At 43.9% G+C, this 23,164-nt stretch overlaps 1 protein-coding gene across 1 annotated transcript in view; it reads right to left on the bottom strand.

The window, feature by feature from the left end:
- LOC120064503 (disco-interacting protein 2 homolog A-like) overlaps positions 1 to 23,164 on the bottom strand; it is a 198,358-nt gene that overhangs the window by 93,699 nt on the left and 81,495 nt on the right. The window contains exons 5-7 of the mRNA XM_039015120.1: positions 22,905 to 23,024; positions 12,756 to 12,983; positions 835 to 972 (exon numbers count right to left, since the gene is read on the bottom strand). Coding sequence (XP_038871048.1) covers positions 835 to 972; positions 12,756 to 12,983; positions 22,905 to 23,024 — 486 coding nt within the window. The remainder of the gene's footprint in view (positions 1 to 834; positions 973 to 12,755; positions 12,984 to 22,904; positions 23,025 to 23,164) is intronic.

The following is a 23,164-nucleotide window of genomic DNA, read 5'->3' as shown; positions in this document are numbered from 1 at the left end:
CTGCTGTGGTGGTGTGGATCTGCTGTGGTGGTGTGGATCTGCTGTGGTGGTGTGGATCTGCTGTGGATCTGCTGTGGTGGTATGGATCTGCTGTGGTGGTATGGATCTGCTGTGGTGGTGTGGATCTGCTGTGGTGGTGTGGATCTGCTGTGGTGGTGTGGATCTGCTGTGGTGGTATGGATCTGCTGTGGTGGTATGGATCTGCTGTGGTGGTGTGGATCTGCTGTGGTGGTATGGATCTGCTGTGGTGGTGTGGATCTGCTGTGGTGGTGTGGATCTGCTGTGGTGTTGTGGATCTGCTGTGGTGGTATGGATCTGCTGTGGTGGTATGGATCTGCTGTGGTGGTATGGATCTGCTGTGGTGGTATGGATCTGCTGTGGTGGTATGGATCTGCTGTGGTGTTATGGATCTGCTGTGGTGGTATGGATCTGCTGTGGTGTTGTGGATCTGCTGTGGTGCTGTGGAATCAGGAACCATACGTTGTGGAATCAGAAAATAACCAGCCCATCAGTCAGACAGATAGCAGGCCATCAGCTGTCTCCGGGGACAGTCACCGTTCATCTGTCACCCCTCTAAATGACCTCTATCACAACTCAGGAGCTGACCCTTACCCATCCCAGCACACTATTGTAAATCAACTGCAGGTACATTCCTTGTTTCATATGAAAATCCTTTCTCTCCACTAGTGAATGAAGTCATATGTTAACATGAGTAGAGTGAAGCAGAGGTTTACAGGAGGATGCTGTTACTGCTGAGTGGATAGATCGGTCTTTTACTGAGCTCTCATTGACAGAGATGTTGCCATGGCTACCCGGGTTGACAGTGGGACTCACCATCGGCGGTTTCCATGACGCTGGAGTGGTTGTACCCCCTGGGGACCACCTTCACCGACGCCACCGGGGGTCTGTCTCTGTCCGCATGCAGCGAGTGTTCCAATAGGCCAGTCACGTCTGGGGGGGCGGAGTGGTTATCTGTGTGGAGGTCAGAAGTCAAAGGCTGCTGGGACTAGTTAGGGTCAAACACCTTCAAGTGATTTAATTCTAAGGCCTATTATGGGATTACATTCAGTCATGCAACACCTTAATGCGCTCCTAAACACTATAGACCTGACAGGACCTGCTGAGAACCTAATATTTAGAACCGCACAGTCAAATCTATAATTTCTCTCAAAGGTATTATTGAGTGTTGATAGATGGCGTCTAACATCTTCATGGTGAGGAACGGCAATAACTGAAGCCAGTGTTCTAAACTCGATGGAACAGGATTAACTGAAGCCAGTGTTCTAAACTCGATGGAACAGGATTAACTGAAGCCAGTGTTCTAAACTCGATGGAACAGGATTAACTGAAGCCAGTGTTCTAAACTCGATGGAACAGGATTAACTGAAGCCAGTGTTCTAAACTCGATGGAACAGGATTAACTGAAGCCAGTGTTCTAGACTAGATGGAACAGGATTAACTGAAGCCAGTGTTCTAAACTCGATGGAACAGGATTAACTGAAGCCAGTGTTCTAAACTCGATGGAACAGGATTATATTGACGCCAGTGTTCTAAACTCGATGGAACAGGATTAACTGAAGCCAGTGTTCTAGACTCGATGGAACAGGATTAACTGAAGCCAGTGTTCTAGACTAGATGGAACAGGATTAACTGAAGCCAGTGTTCTAGACTCGATGGAACAGGATTACCTGAAGCCAGTGTTCTAGACTCGATGGAACAGGATTACCTGAAGCCAGTGTTCTATACTCGATGGAACAGGATTAACTGAAGCCAGTGTTCTAAACTCGATGGAACAGGATTAACTGACGCCAGTGTTCTAAACTCGATGGAACAGGATTAACTGACGCCAGTGTTCTAGACTAGATGGAACAGGATTAACTGACGCCAGTGTTCTAGACTAGATGGAACAGGATTAACTGAAGCCAGTGTTCTAGACTAGATGGAACAGGATTAACTGAAGCCAGTGTTCTAGACTCGATGGAACAGGATTAACTGAAGCCAGTGTTCTAGACTCGATGGAACATGATTAACTGAAGCCAGTGTTCTAGACTCGATGGAACAGGATTAACTGAAGCCAGTGTTCTAGACTCGATGGAACAGGATTACCTGAAGCCAGTGTTCTAGACTAGATGGAACAGGATTAACTGAAGCCAGTGTTCTATACTCGATGGAACAGGATTAACTGAAGCCAGTGTTCTATACTCGATGGAACAGGATTAACTGAAGCCAGTGTTCTAGACTCGGTGGAACAGGATTAACTGAAGCCAGTGTTCTAGACTCGGTGGAACAGGATTAACTGAAGCCAGTGTTCTATACTAGATGGAACAGGATTAACTGAAGCCAGTGTTCTAAACTCGATGGAACAGGATTAACTGAAGCCAGTGTTCTAGACTAGATGGAACAGGATTAACTGAAGCCAGTGTTCTAGACTAGATGGAACAGGATTAACTGAAGCCAGTGTTCTAGACTAGATGGAACAGGATTAACTGAAGCCAGTGTTCTAGACTCGATGGAACAGGATTAACTGAAGCCAGTGTTCTATACTCGATGGAACAGGATTAACTGAAGCCAGTGTTCTATACTCGGTGGAACAGGATTAACTGAAGCCAGTGTTCTAAACTCGATGGAAAAGGATTAACTGACGCCAGTGTTCTAGACTCGATGGAACATGATTAACTGAAGCCAGTGTTCTAGACTCGATGGAACAGGATTAACTGAAGCCAGTGTTCTAAACTCGATGGAACAGGATTAACTGAAGCCAGTGTTCTAAACTCGATGGAACAGGATTAACTGAAGCCAGTGTTCTAGACTAGATGGAACAGGATTAACTGAAGCCAGTGTTCTAAACTCGATGGAACAGGATTAACTGAAGCCAGTGTTCTAGACTAGATGGAACAGGATTAACTGAAGCCAGTGTTCTAAACTCGATGGAACAGGATTATATTGACGCCAGTGTTCTATACTCGATGGAACAGGATTAACTGAAGCCAGTGTTCTAAACTCGATGGAACAGGATTAACTGAAGCCAGTGTTCTAAACTCGATGGAACAGGATTAACTGACGCCAGTGTTCTAGACTAGATGGAACAGGATTAACTGAAGCCAGTGTTCTAGACTAGATGGAACAGGATTAACTGAAGCCAGTGTTCTAGACTAGATGGAACAGGATTAACTGAAGCCAGTGTTCTAGACTCGATGGAACATGATTAACTGAAGCCAGTGTTCTAGACTCGATGTAACATGATTAACTGAAGCCAGTGTTCTAGACTCGATGGAACAGGATTAACTGAAGCCAGTGTTCTAGACTAGATGGAACAGGATTAACTGAAGCCAGTGTTCTAGACTAGATGGAACAAGATTAACTGAAGCCAGTGTTCTAAACTCGATGGAACAGGATTAACTGAAGCCAGTGTTCTAGACTAGATGGAACAGGATTAACTGAAGCCAGTGTTCTAGACTCGATGGAACATGATTAACTGAAGCCAGTGTTCTAGACTCGATGTAACATGATTAACTGAAGCCAGTGTTCTAGACTCGATGGAACAGGATTAACTGAAGCCAGTGTTCTAAACTCGATGGTCATATCTGGCCATTTATTTTAAGGATTACCTCATTGGCAAAGTGGGCAACTTTAGAAATTTGTAAAGTTAGTGTGGGAGAGGTGTACAAATGATTGTTATCGATCAATAAATGACAAACCTCCTGGCATTGACAACTTAGATGGAAAGCTACTGAGGATGGTAGCTGACTATAGTCACTCCTATCTGTCATATATTTAATCTGAGCCTAGAGGAAAGTATTTGTCCTCAGGTCAAGGGTGGTAAAGCAGTCTTTACTGGTTCTAACAGCAGACCTATCAGCTTGCTGCCAGCTCTTAGAAAACTGTTGGGGAAAAATGTGGTTTGACCAAATGAAATGCTATTTCTCTAAACAAATGAACAGACTTTCAGCATGCTTATAGAGAAGGACACTCAACATGTACTGCACCGACACAAATGACTGATGATTGGTTGAAAGAAATTGATAAGATTGTAGGAGCTGTACTGTTAGATTTCAGTGCAGCCTTTGATATTATTGACCATAACCAGTTGTTGAGAAAACGTATGTGTTATGGCTCTTCAACCTCTGCCATATCATGGATTCATAAATAAAAATGGATTGAGATACCTAATAGAACAGAGGGTTTTCTTCAATTTTACCTTCCCTAATGTTAAACATGTAAAATGTGGTGTACCGCAGGGCCGCTCTTTAGGCCCTCTACTCTTTTCTATTTTTACCAATGACATGACACTGGCATTAAACACAGCATGTGTGTCCATGTATGCTGATGATTCAACCATATACGCATCAGCAACCACAGCTAATGATGTCACTGAAACCCTTAAAGAGTTGCAGTCTGTTGGAATGGGTGGCCAGTAATAAACTGGTCCTGAACATCTCTAAAACTAAGAGCATTTTATTTGGTACAAATCAATCCTTAAGTTCTAGACCTCAGCTGAATCCGTTCAACAAGTTGAGACTAAATTACTTGGCGTTTCCTTAGATCAGCCTTTCTTAAAGTTTTGGTCGCGGACCTGTTAATGGTGGGTCACGACATGTCTGAGTAAATGTATAATTATTTCATTCATTAGTGGAATTGAATTGGCCAAGCGCAACTGCGCTCTCTGTTCAGTGCATGCTCTGCTTAGCAGCTGTGTCTGTGCTCTGCTTAGCAGCTGTGTCTGTGCTCAGTTTGGCAGCTGTGCGAGTGGGAGATGCCCGTGTGCTTTGCCGTTTACCAGATATTTTTTCGCCATTTTTATTGAAGATCACTCTGCCATATCATGGATTCATAAATAACCCACACGCTGCAGCACTGCTGTTCACCAGCAGATGATGCCCTGTCAGCCACTGACTTGTCATTCCCACTCGCCATCACTCACAGCTGTCAGCAAATGGACTCAAGCTAGCCACAAGTTCTGACTGAGCTCATACAGCGATCAGTTTCTCTCTCTTGGTTTCATACAAACTTTGAGAATTAACGAGGAGCGCCCACAATGTGTTTTGTGCAGGGAAGTGTTCAACTGTTCTGCCTGCGATAATGGAACCCTGACCTGTTCACCGGACGTGCTACCTGTCCCAGACCTGCTTTTTTCAACTCTCTAGAGACAGCAGGAGCGGTAGAGATACTCTGAATGATTGGCTATGAAAAGCCAACTGACATTTATTCCTGATTATTATTTGACCATGCTTGTCATTTATGAACATTTTGAACATCTTGGCCATGTTCTGTTATAATCTCCACCCGGCACAGCCAGAAGAGGACTGGCCACCCCTCATAGCCTGGTTCCTCTCTTGGTTTCTTCTTAGGTTCAGGCATTTCTAGGGAGTTTTTCCTAGCCACCGTGCTTCTACACCTGCATTGCTTGCTGTTTGGGGTTTTAAGCTGGGTTTCTAGACAGCTCTTTGTGATATCAGCTGATGTCAGAAGGGCTTTATAAATACATTTGATTGATATTAGTGCTTAGTAATCAGTCTCTCAAAACGAAGAAATTAAAACGACACGTCCTGACCAAACATCCACACCATGACGGTAAACCCAGGAACTTCTTTCAGGAAACGAGTCAGTCAGCTAGCAAGAGATTATAACAGAACATGGTCAAGATGTTCAAATGGATATATATAGATAACCTAATTGTCAAACAGTTAAGACTACCTCTTATTTCTTATTGCTCGTCTTAGTAAATTAGCCTACTCAACTTTCAGCACACGGAGCTGTCCGTTTTAGAAATAGTGATCCACACACGAGTGGTGACTGCATCTCAACTCTTATTTTTTCTAATTTATCCAATTATATTTCATTCTCTTGTTTTTATCATGGACATATTCCCACCAATATTGTAATTACGTTTCCACGTGTGTTTTACACGTTTTATCAAGCTGTTGAGGCATGCTGCTATTTATGCCAAGTCATTTGCCAGCTGACCGCTGTAGGTAGTCTCTCCTTCTCCGTGGCCGACGTGAGTAAAACATTTAAACGTTGTTAACCCTCGCAAGGCTGCTGGCCCAGACTGCATCCCTAGCCATGTCCTCAGAGCATGCGCGGACCAGCAGGCTGGTGTGCGTACGGAGATATTCAATCTCTCCCTATCCCAGTCTGCTGTCCCCACATGCTTCAAGATGGCTACCATTGTTCCTGGACTCTAGAAAGCAAAGGTAACTGTAGCTATGTATCCTAACAACATGACTGTCAAACTGGACAGATGTGTTTCACTAGAAGAAACAACGATATGTAGCCTAACAACGTGGCAGAAGACAGTGAGAGGCAGGGTGAAAACAGACAGGGAAGACCCTCACTGGGGAAGAGGCCAGTGATTGAGGAGGAAGAGGCCAGTGATTGAGGAGGAAGAGGCCAGTGATTGAGGAGGGAGAGGCCAGTGATTGAGGAGGAAGAGGCCAGTGATTGAGGGGGAAGAGGCCAGTGATTGAGGAGGGAGAGGCCAGTGATTGAGGAGGAAGAGGCCAGTGATTGAGGAGGAAGAGGCCAGTGATTGAGGGGGAAGAGGCCAGTGATTGAGGAGGGAGAGTATACAATCTGATTGAAACACAGATGTGAGATGTCCTCTGTCAGAGTCTGTGTAGTTACAATAAATGAGAATGGCCTGAAACCATTTCTCTCTCTCTCCATCCCTCTTTATATTCAGGACCACTGGCCCTAAAATGTGGTGGTGAAGTTGTTCTCTGCTCAGCTGACAGAAAGAGAAGATACAGGAACCATTCTGTTCCAAGTAGGTCACCTTGGCCCTCCTCTAGATACAGGAGTAGGTCACCTTGGCTCTCCTCTAGATACAGGAGTAGGTTACCTTGGCTCTCCTCTAGATACAGGAGTAGATCACCTTGGCTCTCCTCTAGATACAGGAGTAGGTCACCTTGGCTCTCCTCTAGATACAGGAGTAGGTCACCTTGGCTCTCCTCTAGATACAGGACTAGGTCACCTTGGCTCTCCTCTAGATACAGGACTAGGTCACCTTGGCCCTCCTCTAGATACAGGAATAGGTCACCTTGGCCCTCCTCTAGATACAGGAATAGGTCACCTTGGCCCTCCTCTAGATACAGGAATAGGTCACCTTGGCCCTCCTCTAGATACAGGACCAGGTCACCTTGGCCCTCCTCTAGATACAGGACCAGGTCACCTTGGCCCTCCTCTAGATACAGGACCAGGTCACCTTGGCCCTCCTCTAGATACAGGACTAGGTCACCTTGGCTCTCCTCTAGATACAGGAATAGGTCACCTTGGCTCTCCTCTAGATACAGGATCTCCTCTAGATACAGGATCTCCTCTAGATACAGGAGTAGGTCACCTTGGCCCTCCTCTAGATACAGGAGTAGGTTACCTTGGCTCTCCTCTAGATACAGGAATAGGTCACCTTGGCTCTCCTCTAGATACAGGAATAGGTCACCTTGGCCCTCCTCTAGATACAGGACTAGGTCACCTTGGCCCTCCTCTAGATACAGGAGTAGGTCACCTTGGCCCTCCTCTAGATACAGGATCTCCTCTAGATACAGGATCTCCTCTAGATACAGGAGTAGGTCACCTTGGCCCTCCTCTAGATACAGGAGTAGGTTACCTTGGCTCTCCTCTAGATACAGGAGTAGGTTACCTTGGCTCTCCTCTAGATACAGGATCTCCTCTAGATACAGGAGTAGGTCACCTTGGCCCTCCTCTAGATACAGGAGTAGGTTACCTTGGCTCTCCTCTAGATACAGGATCTCCTCTAGATACAGGAGTAAGTCACCTTGGCTCTCCTCTAGATACAGGAGTAGGTCACCTTGGCTCTCCTCTAGATACAGGAGTAGGTCACCTTGGCTCTCCTCTAGATACAGGAGTAGGTCACCTTGGCTCTCCTCTAGATACAGGAATAGGTCACCTTGGCCCTCCTCTAGATACAGGAGTAGATCACCTTGGCTCTCCTCTAGATACAGGAGTAGGTCACCTTGGCTCTCCTCTAGATACAGGAGTAGGTCACCTTGGCTCTCCTCTAGATACAGGACTAGGTCACCTTGGCTCTCCTCTAGATACAGGAATAGGTCACCTTGGCCCTCCTCTAGATACAGGAATAGGTCACCTTGGCCCTCCTCTAGATACAGGAATAGGTCACCTTGGCCCTCCTCTAGATACAGGAATAGGTCACCTTGGCCCTCCTCTAGATACAGGACCAGGTCACCTTGGCCCTCCTCTAGATACAGGACCAGGTCACCTTGGCCCTCCTCTAGATACAGGACCAGGTCACCTTGGCCCTCCTCTAGATACAGGACCAGGTCACCTTGGCCCTCCTCTAGATACAGGACCAGGTCACCTTGGCCCTCCTCTAGATACAGGACCAGGTCACCTTGGCCCTCCTCTAGATACAGGACCAGGTCACCTTGGCCCTCCTCTAGATACAGGACCAGGTCACCTTGGCCCTCCTCTAGATACAGGACCAGGTCACCTTGGCCCTCCTCTAGATACAGGACCAGGTCACCTTGGCCCTCCTCTAGATACAGGACTAGGTCACCTTGGCTCTCCTCTAGATACAGGAATAAGTCACCTTGGCCCTCCTCTAGATACAGGAATAAGTCACCTTGGCCCTCCTCTAGATACAGGACTAGGTCACCTTGGCTCTCCTCTAGATACAGGAATAAGTCACCTTGGCCCTCCTCTAGATACAGGACTAGGTCCCCTTGGCCCTCCTCTAGATACAGGACCAGGTCCCCTTGGCCCTCCTCTAGATACAGGACCAGGTCACCTTGGCCCTCCTCTAGATACAGGACCAGGTCCCCTTGGCCCTCCTCTAGATACAGGACCAGGTCCCCTTGGCCCTCCTCTAGATACAGGACCAGGTCCCCTTGGCCCTCCTCTAGATACAGGACCAGGTCACCTTGGCCCTCCTCTAGATACAGGACCAGGTCCCCTTGGCCCTCCTCTAGATACAGGACCAGGTCACCTTGGCCCTCCTCTAGATACAGGACCAGGTCACCTTGGCCCTCCTCTAGATACAGGACCAGGTCACCTTGGCCCTCCTCTAGATACAGGACCAGGTCACCTTGGCCCTCCTCTAGATACAGGACCAGGTCACCTTGGCCCTCCTCTAGATACAGGACCAGGTCACCTTGGCCCTCCTCTAGATACAGGACCAGGTCACCTTGGCCCTCCTCTAGATACAGGACCAGGTCCCCTTGGCCCTCCTCTAGATACAGGACTAGGTCCCCTTGGCCCTCCTCTAGATACAGGACCAGGTCACCTTGGCCCTCCTCTAGATACAGGACCAGGTCACCTTGGCCCTCCTCTAGATACAGGACCAGGTCACCTTGGCCCTCCTCTAGATACAGGACCAGGTCCCCTTGGCCCTCCTCTAGATACAGGACCAGGTCCCCTTGGCCCTCCTCTAGATACAGGACCAGGTCCCCTTGGCCCTCCTCTAGATACAGGACCAGGTCCCCTTGGCCCTCCTCTAGATACAGGACCAGGTCCCCTTGGCCCTCCTCTAGATACAGGACCAGGTCCCCTTGGCCCTCCTCTAGATACAGGACCAGGTCACCTTGGCCCTCCTCTAGATACAGGACCAGGTCACCTTGGCCCTCCTCTAGATACAGGACCAGGTCACCTTGGCCCTCCTCTAGATACAGGACTAGGTCACCTTGGCCCTCCTCTAGATACAGGACTAGGTCCCCTTGGATCTCCTCTAGATACAGGACCAGGTCACCTTGGCCCTCCTCTAGATACAGGAGTAGGTCACCTTGGCCCTCCTCTAGGCACAGTATTATGGGAACTTCCTGCAGGTAACCATGACATCCACCAATCACCCCCATAACTTAATCATTAGTGGTTCCTCAAAAAAAAGTAGTTCAATGAATCAATATGTTATATCCCATCTATCCCACAGTGCATTCGGAAAGTATTCAGACCCCTTGACTTTTTCCACAGTTTGTTATGTTACAGCCTTATTCTAAAATATATTTTTGTATATATATTTCCCTCATCAATCTACATACAAGACCCCATAATGGCAAGTATTTTTTTTAAATGTTTTTAGAAATATTTGCTAATTTATACAAAATTAAAAATGGAAATGTCCCATTTACATAAGTATTCAGACCCTGTACTCAGTACTTTGTTGAAGCACCTTTGTCAGCGATTACAGCCTTGAGTCTTCTTGGGTATGACGCTACAAGCTTGGCACACCTGTATTTGGGGAGTTTCTCCCATTATTCTCTGCAGATCTTCTCTGTCAGGTTGGATGGGGAGCGTCGCTGGACAGCTATTTTCAAGTCTCTCCAGAGATGTTCATGAGACAAATATACACCAATGTTTATGGCAGAGTGGAGGAAGTACAGGACATTGGAGTGTTGGTGTCAGATGGGGGGGTAACCCATGTCAGCCCTCTCCAGGGTATCCCAAATACCAAGGCCATAGTCTTTACAAGGACAGGAAATAGAGGAGTAAATGTGACTCAGAGAATGATACCACTCCACTGTGTAGTTATACAGGGATGGGTGGAAGGACTACTGAGGATACGCTCAACATGGAGGACTCTAGGAGGGTCTTCATAACCGTCGCTGAAATCATTTTAGTTCAGACTTTAATAGCCACATATGGAGAAGGTTTCACTGATGAGGGAACAACAATGGAGAGGGTTGTCACAGACCCATGTATACAGGAAGCTGTATATACAGGAAGCTGTGTATACAGGAAGCTGTATTCCCAGAGAAAACGCTTGCAGTAGTGGTGGCAGCCCATCTGTTGCCGGGGACGATCAGGAAGCATGTGACTCAGAGATATGTAGAACTGGACACTCTCTCAACCCCACTGCTCTCTCCTCCATATCAAAGGGCAGATAATCAATTACCTCCCAGAGAACTGGGACCAACACACGGTTAACAGGGATTTGTAGAGGGATTGTGGAAAAACAACCCTTAGGCCCTAAAACCTGTCACACACAGGGTTTTCACAGGGGGGTGGGGGTATGCCGTGGGTCATGGTAATTATTACCCACCAGTCCCTACTGTAGCACAACATAAGGAGGCAATAGATAAGCTGGTCAGGAAAACATTAGGAGAGGACTGGGAAAAAGAACAAACTCAATCATAGATGTAACGGTAAAGCCGGTGATGAAAGCCACTAACAGAGTTAAAGCTGTAACAAAACGTACTGCCGTTACCTTGGGAGTAATAACAAGAGAGACTCTTAAGGTTGTGGAAGGTGCTGTAGGAACAGCATGGTATTGGACTATTGATCAAATCAGGCGGATGCTGGAATATGCAGCGTGGGCAGTTACAGGGGCCGTTCTGGTGGCATTGTGAGGATTCAAAGCAAAAGCTTTGTTGAAACGCATCTATAGTGCAGATCTTCCACAAGAGCTGGTGAAATTGATTCAGGCTACGGCTCGCGTCTTTAGGGTAGCTTTAGGACGTAGACGCAGTGAGGAGGACTTGGCTGAAAAACATCTCTCCTGTAGCCCTTGATGGAAGACTGAGGAAAAGCATAATGGGGACATTTAGAGCCCTACTTTTTGTGGACCTCAGCAGAAAAGCATATCAGTGGGCGTAGTGTTTAGGAGTAGCAGGAGATTGTGTCGGTCGGGTTCCTCAAGCTGTGGTCAGAGATTTAGTTTATAAATGTATCTACATAGATGCTTATGATAAATCAGTAGAAAATAGGATTGTTTTTTTGTGTTTTCTAGTATTTTCTATTTTCTCTATTAAGTCTGTTTCTATCACACTCTCAGTTCTGGAGAAAACCAAAGAAGAAGAAGGTCTACAGCCGGCAGTTGAATGATTGTTTAGTGATATTAAACAATAACAAGTGTTTATGGTTTAATGGGGGGGACTGATGGATTCTCTTCAAATGTAACACGTTTCATGTTAAACTGTAGTTTGTTCGTATCCTGTTTAGTGAATGATTACTGTGACTATTAATGGACTTTAGGTCATGACACTGTGTATCCTAATTTAGAAAGGTCGACCTAATCAGAGAAGAGGAAATGTCCTAGGATCAGAGAGCAGGGTCAGGCCCAGAACAGGAGATGGACGGGTGTGATTCTGACATCTGGCTAAACGAAGAGAGGACCACGGACATTCCACAGGGTAAAGGAGGGAAAGTCATGCTGCAGAAATGTGTTGGTACCCTTCCCCAGATCTGTGCCTCGACACAATCCTGTCTCGGAGCTCTACGGACAATTCCTTCAACCTCATGGCTTGGTATTTGCTCTGACGTGCACTGTCAACTGTGGGACCTAAATAGACAGGTGTGTGCCTTTCCAAATCATGTCCAATCAATTGAATTTACCACAGGTGGACTCCAATCAAGTTGTAGAAACATCTCAAGGATGATCAATGGAAACAGGATGCACCTGAGCTCAATTTTGTGTCTCATAGCAAAGGGTCTGAATACTTATGTAAATAAGGTATTTGTGTTCTAAAAACCAGTTTTCGCTTTGTTATTATGGGATATTGTGTGTAGATTGATGAGGGGTATTGTGTGTAGATTGATGAGGGGTATTGTGTGTAGATTGATGAGGGAGATAACTATTTAATCGATTTTAGAATAAGGCTGTAACGTAACAAAATGTGGAAAAAGTCAAAGGGTCTGAATACTTTCTGAACGCACTGTGTCGACAGTATTTGGATGTCCTCAGGGTTTTAAGGCCTTGCTGTGAGGTGAACAAGCATAAAAGGACCGAGTCAGAATGAATGGGGTATCTGGGTGTAGTTAGGTGTGGTTAGGTAAAGATGTTTTACCTATCTGGGTGTATGCCATGAGGTCAGCCAGCACGGCGGTGGTAGCGTGGACCCTCCCTCCAGGATGGGATGAGGTGGAGGATGCAGAGGAGGAGGTGGAGGAGCCCTGGATGACTCTGTTAAACCAGTGTTCTACGTTCGGCGCCGGGTGGTTCTGGTACGGCGTGGAGGACACCATCCGGCCCGCACGACGCAGTGAACCCTCGTCTTCTGATGCCGAGGACGTGTCTGTGAGGTCAGAGGTCAAAACAGGTAGGGAGGCAGGGTCACAGCAGAGACAGGAAGTACCACGTCCCAAATGGCACCCTGTTCCCTATGCAGTGCACTACTTGTGAACTGGGCCCATCGAGTTATTCTAATATTATGCAACCAACTCATGCCTTGGAAGAGTGGAGAATGGAAACTAGGGGACGAGACAGGCTGAAACCCTTACCAGGGATCATCAATTAGATTCAGCCACGGGCCGATGTTTTCCTGAGCGGATGGTCGGGGGCCCATACATGCTTACAAATCATTTGTAGACTGACCGCAAGAAGCCTAAACGGATATAATATTTGACCAAAATATAATTTCAAACTTTTCTTACATTTGTGTATCAATCAAATGTATTTATAAAGCCCTTTTTACATCAGCTGATATCTCAAAGTGCTGTACAGAAACCCAGCCTAAAACCCCAAACAGCAAGCAATGCAGGTGTGGAAGCACGGTGGCTTGGAAAAACTCCCTAGAAAGGCTGGACCTTGGAAGAAACCTAGAGAGGAACCAGGCTCTGAGGGGGAGGAAGAAACAGAGGATCACATATATCTATCAATATTTTATGCGTGGGAATAATTTGGAAGAGATTTCTCAAATGAAAATCACTTGGGAGCTGATTTCCTAGTGTTTTTAGTCTTATGTCCAACAATAAAAAACGCAAATAAATCTATAGGGGCCATACCGTATAAAAGCGCATCAGCTGTGATGGAAACAGAACGTTTCGCAATCATTTTATAAATGCCGACAGATCATTTGTTCATTCGGCATGGTGGGATCTTTTTGTACAATTAATTACACGAGAAATGGCGGTGGAAACACCTTAATGTGCAATAATGTATTTAATAATGGAAGTAAATTTGAAGTCACGTGATATGGTGTGTGGTCCTCCCACTACGACTCAGGAAAGCATGCAGTTTATTAGGCTACAGATGAAATACAGTGGCTTCCAAAGGTATTCACACCCCTCGACTAATTCCACATTTTGTTGTTACAGCCTGAATTCAAAATATATTTAATTTATTTAAATGTATCAACACACAATACCCTTTAAATGGCAAAAGTGAAAACATGTTTTTATTGAAAATGAATGAATCTCATTTTGATAAGTATTCACACCCCTGAGTCAATACCTTAAAACACCACCTTTGGCGTCGATGACAGCTGTGAGTCTTTCTGAGTAAGTCTAAGAGCTTTGCACACCTGGACTGTACAATCATTTTCCCATTGTTACTTCTATAATCCATTAAGCACTGTCAAGTTGATTGTTGATCATTTCTACCCATCTACCAATAGGTGCCCTTCTTTGTGAGGCAATGGAAAACCTCCCGGGTCTTTTTATAATTTTTTTGGGGGGGTAGATCAGCTTTAATATAGCAGATTGATTGTAGCTTTCATCAATGTAATTGTCTGCATCATTTCCAATCCCCCTTATATTTCAACAGTGATGAGGCGACCCCGGGATGCTGGCCTTCTAGGCAGAGTTGCAAAGAAAAAGCCATATCTCAGAATGGCCAATAAAAATAAAAGATTAAGATGGGCAAAAGAACACAGACACTGGACAGAGGAACTCTGCCTAGAAGGCCAGCATCCTGGAGTCGCCTCTTCACTGTTGACGTTAAGACTGGTGTTTTGCGGGTACTATTTAATGAAGCTGTCAGTTGAGGACTTGAGGCGTCTGTTTCTCAAACTAGACACTGTAATGTATTTGTCCTCTTGCTCAGTTGTGCACCGGGGCCTCCAACTCCTCTTTCTATTCTGGTTAGAGCCAGTTTGCGCTGTTCTGTGAAAGGGAGTAGGAAACAGCATTGTACGAGATCTTCAGTTTCTTGGCAATTTCTAGCATGGAATAGCCTTCATTTCTCAGAACAAGAATAGACTGACGAGTTTCAGAAGAAAGGTCTTTGTTTCTAGCCATTTTGAGCCTGTAATCGAACCCACAAATGCTGATGCTCCAGATACTCAACTAGTCTGAAGGCCAGTTGTATTGCTTCTTTAAATCAGAACAACAGTTTTCAGCTGTGCTAACATAACTGCAAAAGGGTTTTCGAATTATCAATTAGCCTTTTAAAATTATAAACGTGGGTTAGCTAATACAATGTGCCATTGGAACACAGGAGTGATGGTTGCTGATAATGGGCCTCTGTACGCCTGTAGATATTCCATTAAAAAAATCTGCCATTTCCTGCTACAATAGTCATTTACAACATTAACAATGTCTACACTGTATTTCTGATCAATTTGATGTTATTTTAAATGGACCAAAAATGTGCTTTTCTTTCAAAAACAAGGACATTTCTAAGTGACCCCAAACTTTTGAACGGTAGTGTACATATACAGATAAATACAGTACCAGTCAAAAGTGTGGACACACCTACTCATTTAAGGGTTTTTCTTTATTGTTACTATTTTCTATGTTGTAGAATAATAGTGAAGACATCAAAACTATGAAATAACACATATGGAATCATGTAGTAAGCAAAAAAGTGTTAAACAAATCACAATATATTTTATATTTAAGATTCTTCAAAGTAGCCACTGTTTTCCATGATGACAGCTTTGCTCAAGGTTCACACCAGCTTCATGAGGTAGTCACCTGGAATGAATTTCAATTAACAGTTGTGCCTTGTTAAAAAGTTAATTTGTGGAATGTGTTATTTCATAGTTTTGATGTCTTCACCATTATTCTACAATGTAGAAAATAGTAAAAAATAAAGAAAAACCTTGGAATGAGTAGGTGTGTCCAAATTCTTTCGCACCAAAGTCCACGTACTTTGGTGCGAAAGGTGCAAATCAATCCCAGAACAACAGCAAAGGACCTTGTGAAGATGCTGGAGGAAACTGGTACAAAAGTATCTATATCCACAGTAAAACGAGTCCTATATCGACATAACCTGAAAGTCCGCTCAGCAAGGATGAAGCCACTGCTCAAAAGCTTGGTCGCAAATGGGTCTTCCAAATGGACAATGACCCCAAGCATACTTCCAAAGTTGTGGCAAAATGGCTTAAGGACAACAAAGTCAAGGTATTGGAGTGGCCATCAAAGCCCTGACCTCAATCCCATAGAAAATGTGTGAGCAGAACTGAAAAAGCATGTGCGAGCAAGGAGGCCTACAAACCTGACTCAGTTACACCACCTCGGTCAGGAGGAATGGGCCAAAATTCACCCAATTTATTGTGGGAAGCTTGTGGAAGACTACCCAAAACATTTGACCCAAGTAAAACAATTTAAAGGCAATGCTACCAAATACTAATTGAGTGTATGTAAAATTCTGACCCACTGGGAATGTTATGAAAGAAATAAAAGCTGAAAGAAATAAATTCTCTCTACTATTATTCTGACATTTCACATTCTTAAAATAAAGTGATGATCCTAACTGACCTAAGACAGGGAATTTTTACTAGGATTAAATGTCAGGAATGGTGAAAAACTGAGTTTAAATGTATTTGGCTAAGGTGTATGTAAACTTCCGACTTCAACTGTATATACTATACACATTTTACACATTTTATTTTACAATAGTTATATATTTTTTGTTTTTACTCCTGTCCTTTCTCGAACCATCAATTTCTTTCACAAAAGTTCTGAACCTATATACATTTTACGGACACAGTATGTTTTACATTAGTTCTCTTGTTATTATTTGTTATTAGTCCCAACCTTCAGCTCCATTCAATACCTCCCATCCATCTCTTTACACCATCCATATTAGATTTCTATTTGCCATATATTTTTCAACTATGCCGTTTCACAAAAGATCTGAACCTTTCTTTTCTGAATTTCAACAGATTATAAATAAAATAAACAATTTGCTAGTAGAATTATTATTAGGGGTCGACCGATTAATCAGAATGGCCGATTAATTAGGGCCGATTTCACGTTTTCATTACAATCGGAAATCGGTATTTTTGGACACCGATTTGGGAGATTTTATTTATTTTTTAAATAAAAATAATTACACCTTTATTTAACTAGGCAAGTCACTTCGCTAGGGTACGTGAGACGGTAGCGTCCCACCTCTTCAACAGCCAGTGAAACTGCTGGGCGCCAAATTCAAATACAGAAATACTCAGTATAAAAATTCAGAAAACAAAACATATATTTTACATAGGTTTAAATATTAACTTCTTGTGAATCCAACCACGGTATCAGATTTTAAAAATGCTTTACGGCGAAAGCATACCTTACGATTATTTGAGAACTTAGCCCAGCAGACAAATCATTACAAACAGTAACCAGCCAAGTAGAAGAGTTACACAAGTCAGAAATAGAGATAAAATGAATCCCTTACCTTTGATGATCTTCATATGGTTGCACTCAGCAGACATTCATTTACACAATAAATGTTCTTTTTGTTCGATACGGTCTCTTTATATCCAAAAACCTCTGTTTTGTTCGCGCGTTTTCTTCAGTAATCCACAGGCTCAAACGCAGTCAAAACAGGCAGACAAAATCCAAACTGTATCCGTAAAGTTCATAGAAACATGTCAAACGATGTTTATATTCAATCCTCAGGTTGTTTTTAGCCTAAATAATCGATAATATTTCAAACGGACAATAACGTCGTCAATATAAAAGGTAATATATATATATAAAAGGTCGCGCGCATGAAAAAGCTCTGACACTTTAGGGTCCACTCAGACTGCTCTTACTTCCTCATTTTTCAGAATACAAGCCTGAAACAATTTCTAAAGACTGTTGACATCTAGTGGAAGGCATAGGAACTGCAATTAGAGTCCTAAGTCAATGGATACTGTAATGGCATTTAATAGAAAAATAAAAACATTTAAAAAACGACTTCCCGAATGGATTTTTCTCAGGTTTTCACCTGCCAAATCAGTTCTGTTATACTCACAGACACTGTTTTAACAGTTTTGGAAACTTTAGAGTGTTTTCTATCCAAATCTACCAATTATGTGTATATCATATCTTCTAGGCCTGAGTAGAAAGCAGTTTCATTTGGGCATGCTTTTCATCCCAAAGTCCGAATGCTGCCCCCTACCCTAGAGAAGTTAAGAACACATTCTTATTTTCAATGACGGACTAGGAACAGTGGGTTAACTGCCTTGTTCAGGGGCAGAACGACAGATTTTTACCTGGTCAGCTCAGGGATTCAGGAGGAGCCCGCCTGTCACGCGAATGCAGTAAGAAGCCAAGGTAAGTTGCTAGCTAGCATTAAATGTATCTTATAAAAAACAATCAATCATAATCACTAGTTATAACTACACATGGTTGATGATATTACTAGTTTATCTAGCGTGTCCTGCGTTGCATATAATCGATGCGTTGCGCATTTGCGAAAAAGGACTGTCGTTGCTCCAACGTGTACCTAACCATAAACATCAATGCCTTTCTTAAAATCAATACACAGAAATATATATTTTTAAACCTGCATATTTAGCTAAAAGAAATCCAGGTTAGCAGGCAATATTAACCAGGTGAAATTGTGTCACTTCTCTTGCGTTCATTGCACGCAGTCAGGGTATATGCAACAGTTTGGGCCGCCTGGCTCATTGCGAACTAATTTGCCAGAATTTCACGTAATTATGACATAACATTGAAGGTTGTGCAATGTAACAGGAATATTTAGACTGATGGATGCCACCCGTTAGATAAAATACGAAACGGTTCCATATTTCACTGAAAGAATAAATGTTTTGTTTTCGAGATGATAGTTTCCGGATTCGACCATATTAATGACCAAAGGCTCGTATTTCTGTGTGTTATTATGTTATAACTAAGTCTATGATTTGATAGAGCAGTCTGACTGAGCGGTGGTAGGCACCAGCAGGCTCGTTAGCATTCATTCAAACAGCACTTTCGTGCTTTTTGCCAGCAGCTCTGCTGTTTATGAATTCAAGCCTATCAACTCCCGAGATTAGGCTGGTGTAACCGAGGTGAAATGGCTAGCTATTTAGCGGGATGCGTGCTAATAGCGTTTCAAACGTCACTCGCTCTGAGACTTGGAGTAGTTGTTCCCCTTGCTCTGCATGGGTAACGCTGCTTCGAGGGTGGCTGTTGTCGATGTGTTCCTGGTTCAAGCCCAGGTAGGAGCGAGGAGAGGGGCGGAAGCTATACTGTTACACTGGCAATACTAAAGTGCCTATAAGAACATCCAATAGTCAAAGGTATATGAAATACAAATGGTATAGAGAGAAAGTCCTATAATTCCTATAATAACTACAACCTAATATTGGGAATATTGAAGACTCATGTTAAAAGGAACCACCAGCTTTCATATGTTCTCATGTTCTGAGCAAGGAACTTAAACGTTAGCTTTTTTACATGGCACATATTGCACTTTTACTTTCTTCTCCAACACTTTGTTTTTGCATTATTTAAAACAAATTGAACATGTTTCATTATTTATTTGAGGCTAAATTGACATACTTCCGACCGAGATGGCCGCTTCGCGTTCCTAGGGAAATATGCAGTATTTTGTTTTTTTATGTGTTCTTCCTTACATTGGTACCCCAGGTAATCTTAGGTTTCATTACATACAGTCGGGAGGAACTACTGAATATAAGAGCAACGTCAACTCACCATCGTTACAACCAGGAATATGACTCTCCCGAAGCGGATCCTATGTTTTGCCTTCCACCCAATACAATGGATCTGATCCCAGCCGGCGACCCTAAACAACGACGCCGTAAAAGGGGCAAACGAAGCGGTCTCCTGGTCAGGCTTCGGAGACAGGCACATCGCGCTCCACTCCCTAGCATACTACTCGCCAATGTCCAGTCTCTTGACAATAAGGTTGATGAAATCCGAGCAAGGGTAGCTTTCCAGAGAGATATCAGAGACTGTAACGTCCTTTGCTTCACGGAAACATGGCTTACGCGAGAGACGCTAACGGAGTCGGTGCAGCCAGCTGGTTTCTTCACGCATCGCGCCGACAGAAACAAACATCTTTCTGGTAAGAAGAGGGGCGGGGGTGTATGCCTTATGATTAACGAGACGTGGTGTGATCATAACAACATACAGGAACTCAAGTCATTCTGTTCACCTGATCTAGAATTCCTCACAATCAAATGTCGACCGCATTATCTACCAAGGGAATTCTCTTCGATTATAATCACAGCCGTATATATTCCCCCCCAAGCAGACACATCGATGGCCCTGAACGAACTTTATCTGACTCTTTGTAAACTGGAAACCACACACCCTGAGGCTGCATTCATCGTAGCTGGGGATTTTAAGGGCGTTTTGTGTCGTGCTTGCAGTGTTGAATTATGCTACTCTCTTTGTTTACTGTTGTGCTATCATCAGATAATAGCATCTTATGCTTTCGCCGAAAAGCCTTTTTGAAATCTGACATGTTGGCTGGATTCACAACGAGTGTAGCTTTAATTTGGTATCTTACATGTGTGATTTAATGAAAGTTTGATTTTTATATCATGTTATTTGAATATGGCGCGCTGTATTTTCCCTGGCTATTGACCGGTGGGACGTTTGCATCCCACCTGCCCCAGAGAAGTTAACATTTCATGGGGTGAGGGACCCGTCATTAACATTTCATGGGGTGAGGGACCCGTCATTAACATTTCATGGGGTGAGGGACCCGTCATTAACATTTCATGGGGTGAGGGACCCGTCATTAACATTTCATTGGGTGAGGGACCCGTCATTAACATTTCATGGGGTGAGGGACCCGTCATTAACATTTCATGGGGTGAGGGACCCGTCATTAACATTTCATGGGGTGAGGGACCCGTCATTAACATTTCATGGGGTGAGGGACCCGTCATTAACATTTCGTGGGGTGAGGGACCCGTCATTAACATTTCGTGGGGTGAGGGACCCGTCATTAACATTTCATGGGGTGAGGGACCCGTCATTAACATTTCGTGGGGTGAGGGACCCGTCATTAACATTTCGTGGGGTGAGGGACCCGTCATTAACATTTCATGGGGTGAGGGACCCGTCATTAACATTTCATGGGGTGAGGGACCCGTCATTAACATTTCATGGGGTGAGGGACCCGTCATTAACATTTCATGGGGTGAGGGACCCGTCATTAACATTTCATGGGGTGAGGGACCCGTCATTAACATTTCGTGGGGTGAGGGACCCATCATTAACATTTCATGGTTAGTCTACACCTGGTTGATTTGATTGACATTCGTATAAATTCCAACTTTTGCATGAAAACTGGCCCACATTTTGGGGGTATATTTTGCCTCTGGTTCATATTTTGTCTTCTTATGGCTGGGGGCAGTATTGAGTAGCTTGGATGAATAAGGTGCCCAGAGTAAACTGCCTGCTACTCAGGCCCAGAAGCTAAGATATGCATATTATTAGTAGATTTGGATAGAAAACCCTCTGAAGTTTCTAAAACTGTTTGAATGATGTCTGAGTATAACAGAACTCATATGGCAGGCAAAAACCTGAGAAAAAAACACAACCAGGAAGTGGGAAATCTGAGGTTTGTAGGTTTTCAAGTCTTTGCCTATCCAATATACAGTGTCTATGGGGTCATATTGCACTTCCTAAGGCTTCCACTAGATGTCAACAGTCTTTAGAACCTTGTTTGAGGCTTCTACTGTGAACGGGGAGAGAATGAGAGCTGTTTCAACCAGATGTCTGGCAGAGTGCCATGACCTCACTCAGGCGCGCCCCCGTGAGAGGTAGCTGCGTTCCTTTTCCTTTCTAAAGACAAAGGAATTCTCCGGTTGAAACATCATTGAAGATGTGTGTTAAAAACATCCTAAAGATTGATTCTATACATCGTTTGACATGTTTCTACGAACTGTAATGGAATTGTTTGACTTTTCGTATGGCCTGCTCATCGTGAATTTGGATTTCGGTACTAAACACGCGAACAAAAAGGAGGTATTTGGACAAATGATGGACTTCATCGAACAAAACAAACATTTATTGTGGAACTGGGATTCCTGGGAGTGCATTCTGATGAAGATCATCAAAGGTAAGTGAATATTTATAATGCTATTTCTGACTTCTGTTGACTCCACAACATGGCAGATATCTGTATGGCTTGTTTTGGTCTCCGAGCGCTGTACTCAGATTATAGCATGGTGTGCTTTTTCGGTAAAGCTTTTTTTGAAATCTGACAGCGGTTGCATTAAGGAGAAGTTGATCTAAAGTTCCATGCATAACACTTGTATCTTTTATCAATGTTTATTATGAGTATTATGCATGTTTTGGAACTACTGAACACACCAATGTAGAATACGATTTTGGGATATAAATATGAACTTTACCGAACAAAACATACATGTATTGTGTAACATGAAGTCCTATGAGTGTCATCTGATGAAGATCATCAAAGGTTAGTGATTAATTTTATCTCTATTTCTGCTTTTTGTTACTCCTCTCTTTGGCGGGAAAAATGGCTGTGTTTTTCTGTAACTTGGTGGTGACCTAACATAATCGTTTGGTGTGCTTTCGTCGTAAAACCTTTTTGAAATCGGACACTGTGGCTGGATTTACAACAAGTGTATCTTTAAAATTGTGTAAAATACTTGTATGTTTGAGGATTTCTGTTGTTTTGAATTAGGCGCCCTGCAGTTTCACCGGCTGTTGACGAGGTGGGACGCTAGGGTCCGACATACCCTAGAGAGGTTAAACAAAAGCAGAACAGCGTGGCCAACCTTTACCAGCTCAGAGGATCTTATCAACATGTAGTGATTATCCCATAACTGTAAAATATTGTTCAATTTGTTTTCTCCATTTGACGCAACAAACTTTTCCATGTTGCAGGCAATGGTTAAATTCTGCTGAATTGGCTCAGCAACACCAACAGTCCGAGCACCAGACAGACAGTTTCAATGTGGTGACCTATGTTAGGATCTGATCTAAGGTCCAGATGGGTTGTGGGTAGCAGGGGGTACGGTTTAAGGCCCAGGTGAGTTCTGGGTAATATAGTATGATCTTACCTGGGGGAGTGCATGCCTCTACAGAGGACTGAACTAGAACAGAGCGTCTCTTGGAGGGCATTGGCATCTTCCGCTCTTTGTACTTGGCCAAGGCAGCGTGAACGGCTTCTGTATGCAGGTCTAGACAAACACAAAGATCACGCAAACTTTTATTACACAGTATCATACATATCCTGCATGCACTGTGTGAACACTTCCTGAAAAACACCCTTTAGGTTATGTCAGCATTGGAACAGACACCTGAAAGTCTTATCCCAACC

Source organism: Salvelinus namaycush, chromosome 19 (genome assembly GCF_016432855.1).
Source record: "Salvelinus namaycush isolate Seneca chromosome 19, SaNama_1.0, whole genome shotgun sequence".
NCBI classification, from domain to species: domain Eukaryota; kingdom Metazoa; phylum Chordata; class Actinopteri; order Salmoniformes; family Salmonidae; genus Salvelinus; species Salvelinus namaycush.
The sequence above is the reverse complement of the archived record's forward strand: the minus strand, read 5'-3'. Positions and strand labels throughout refer to the sequence as shown.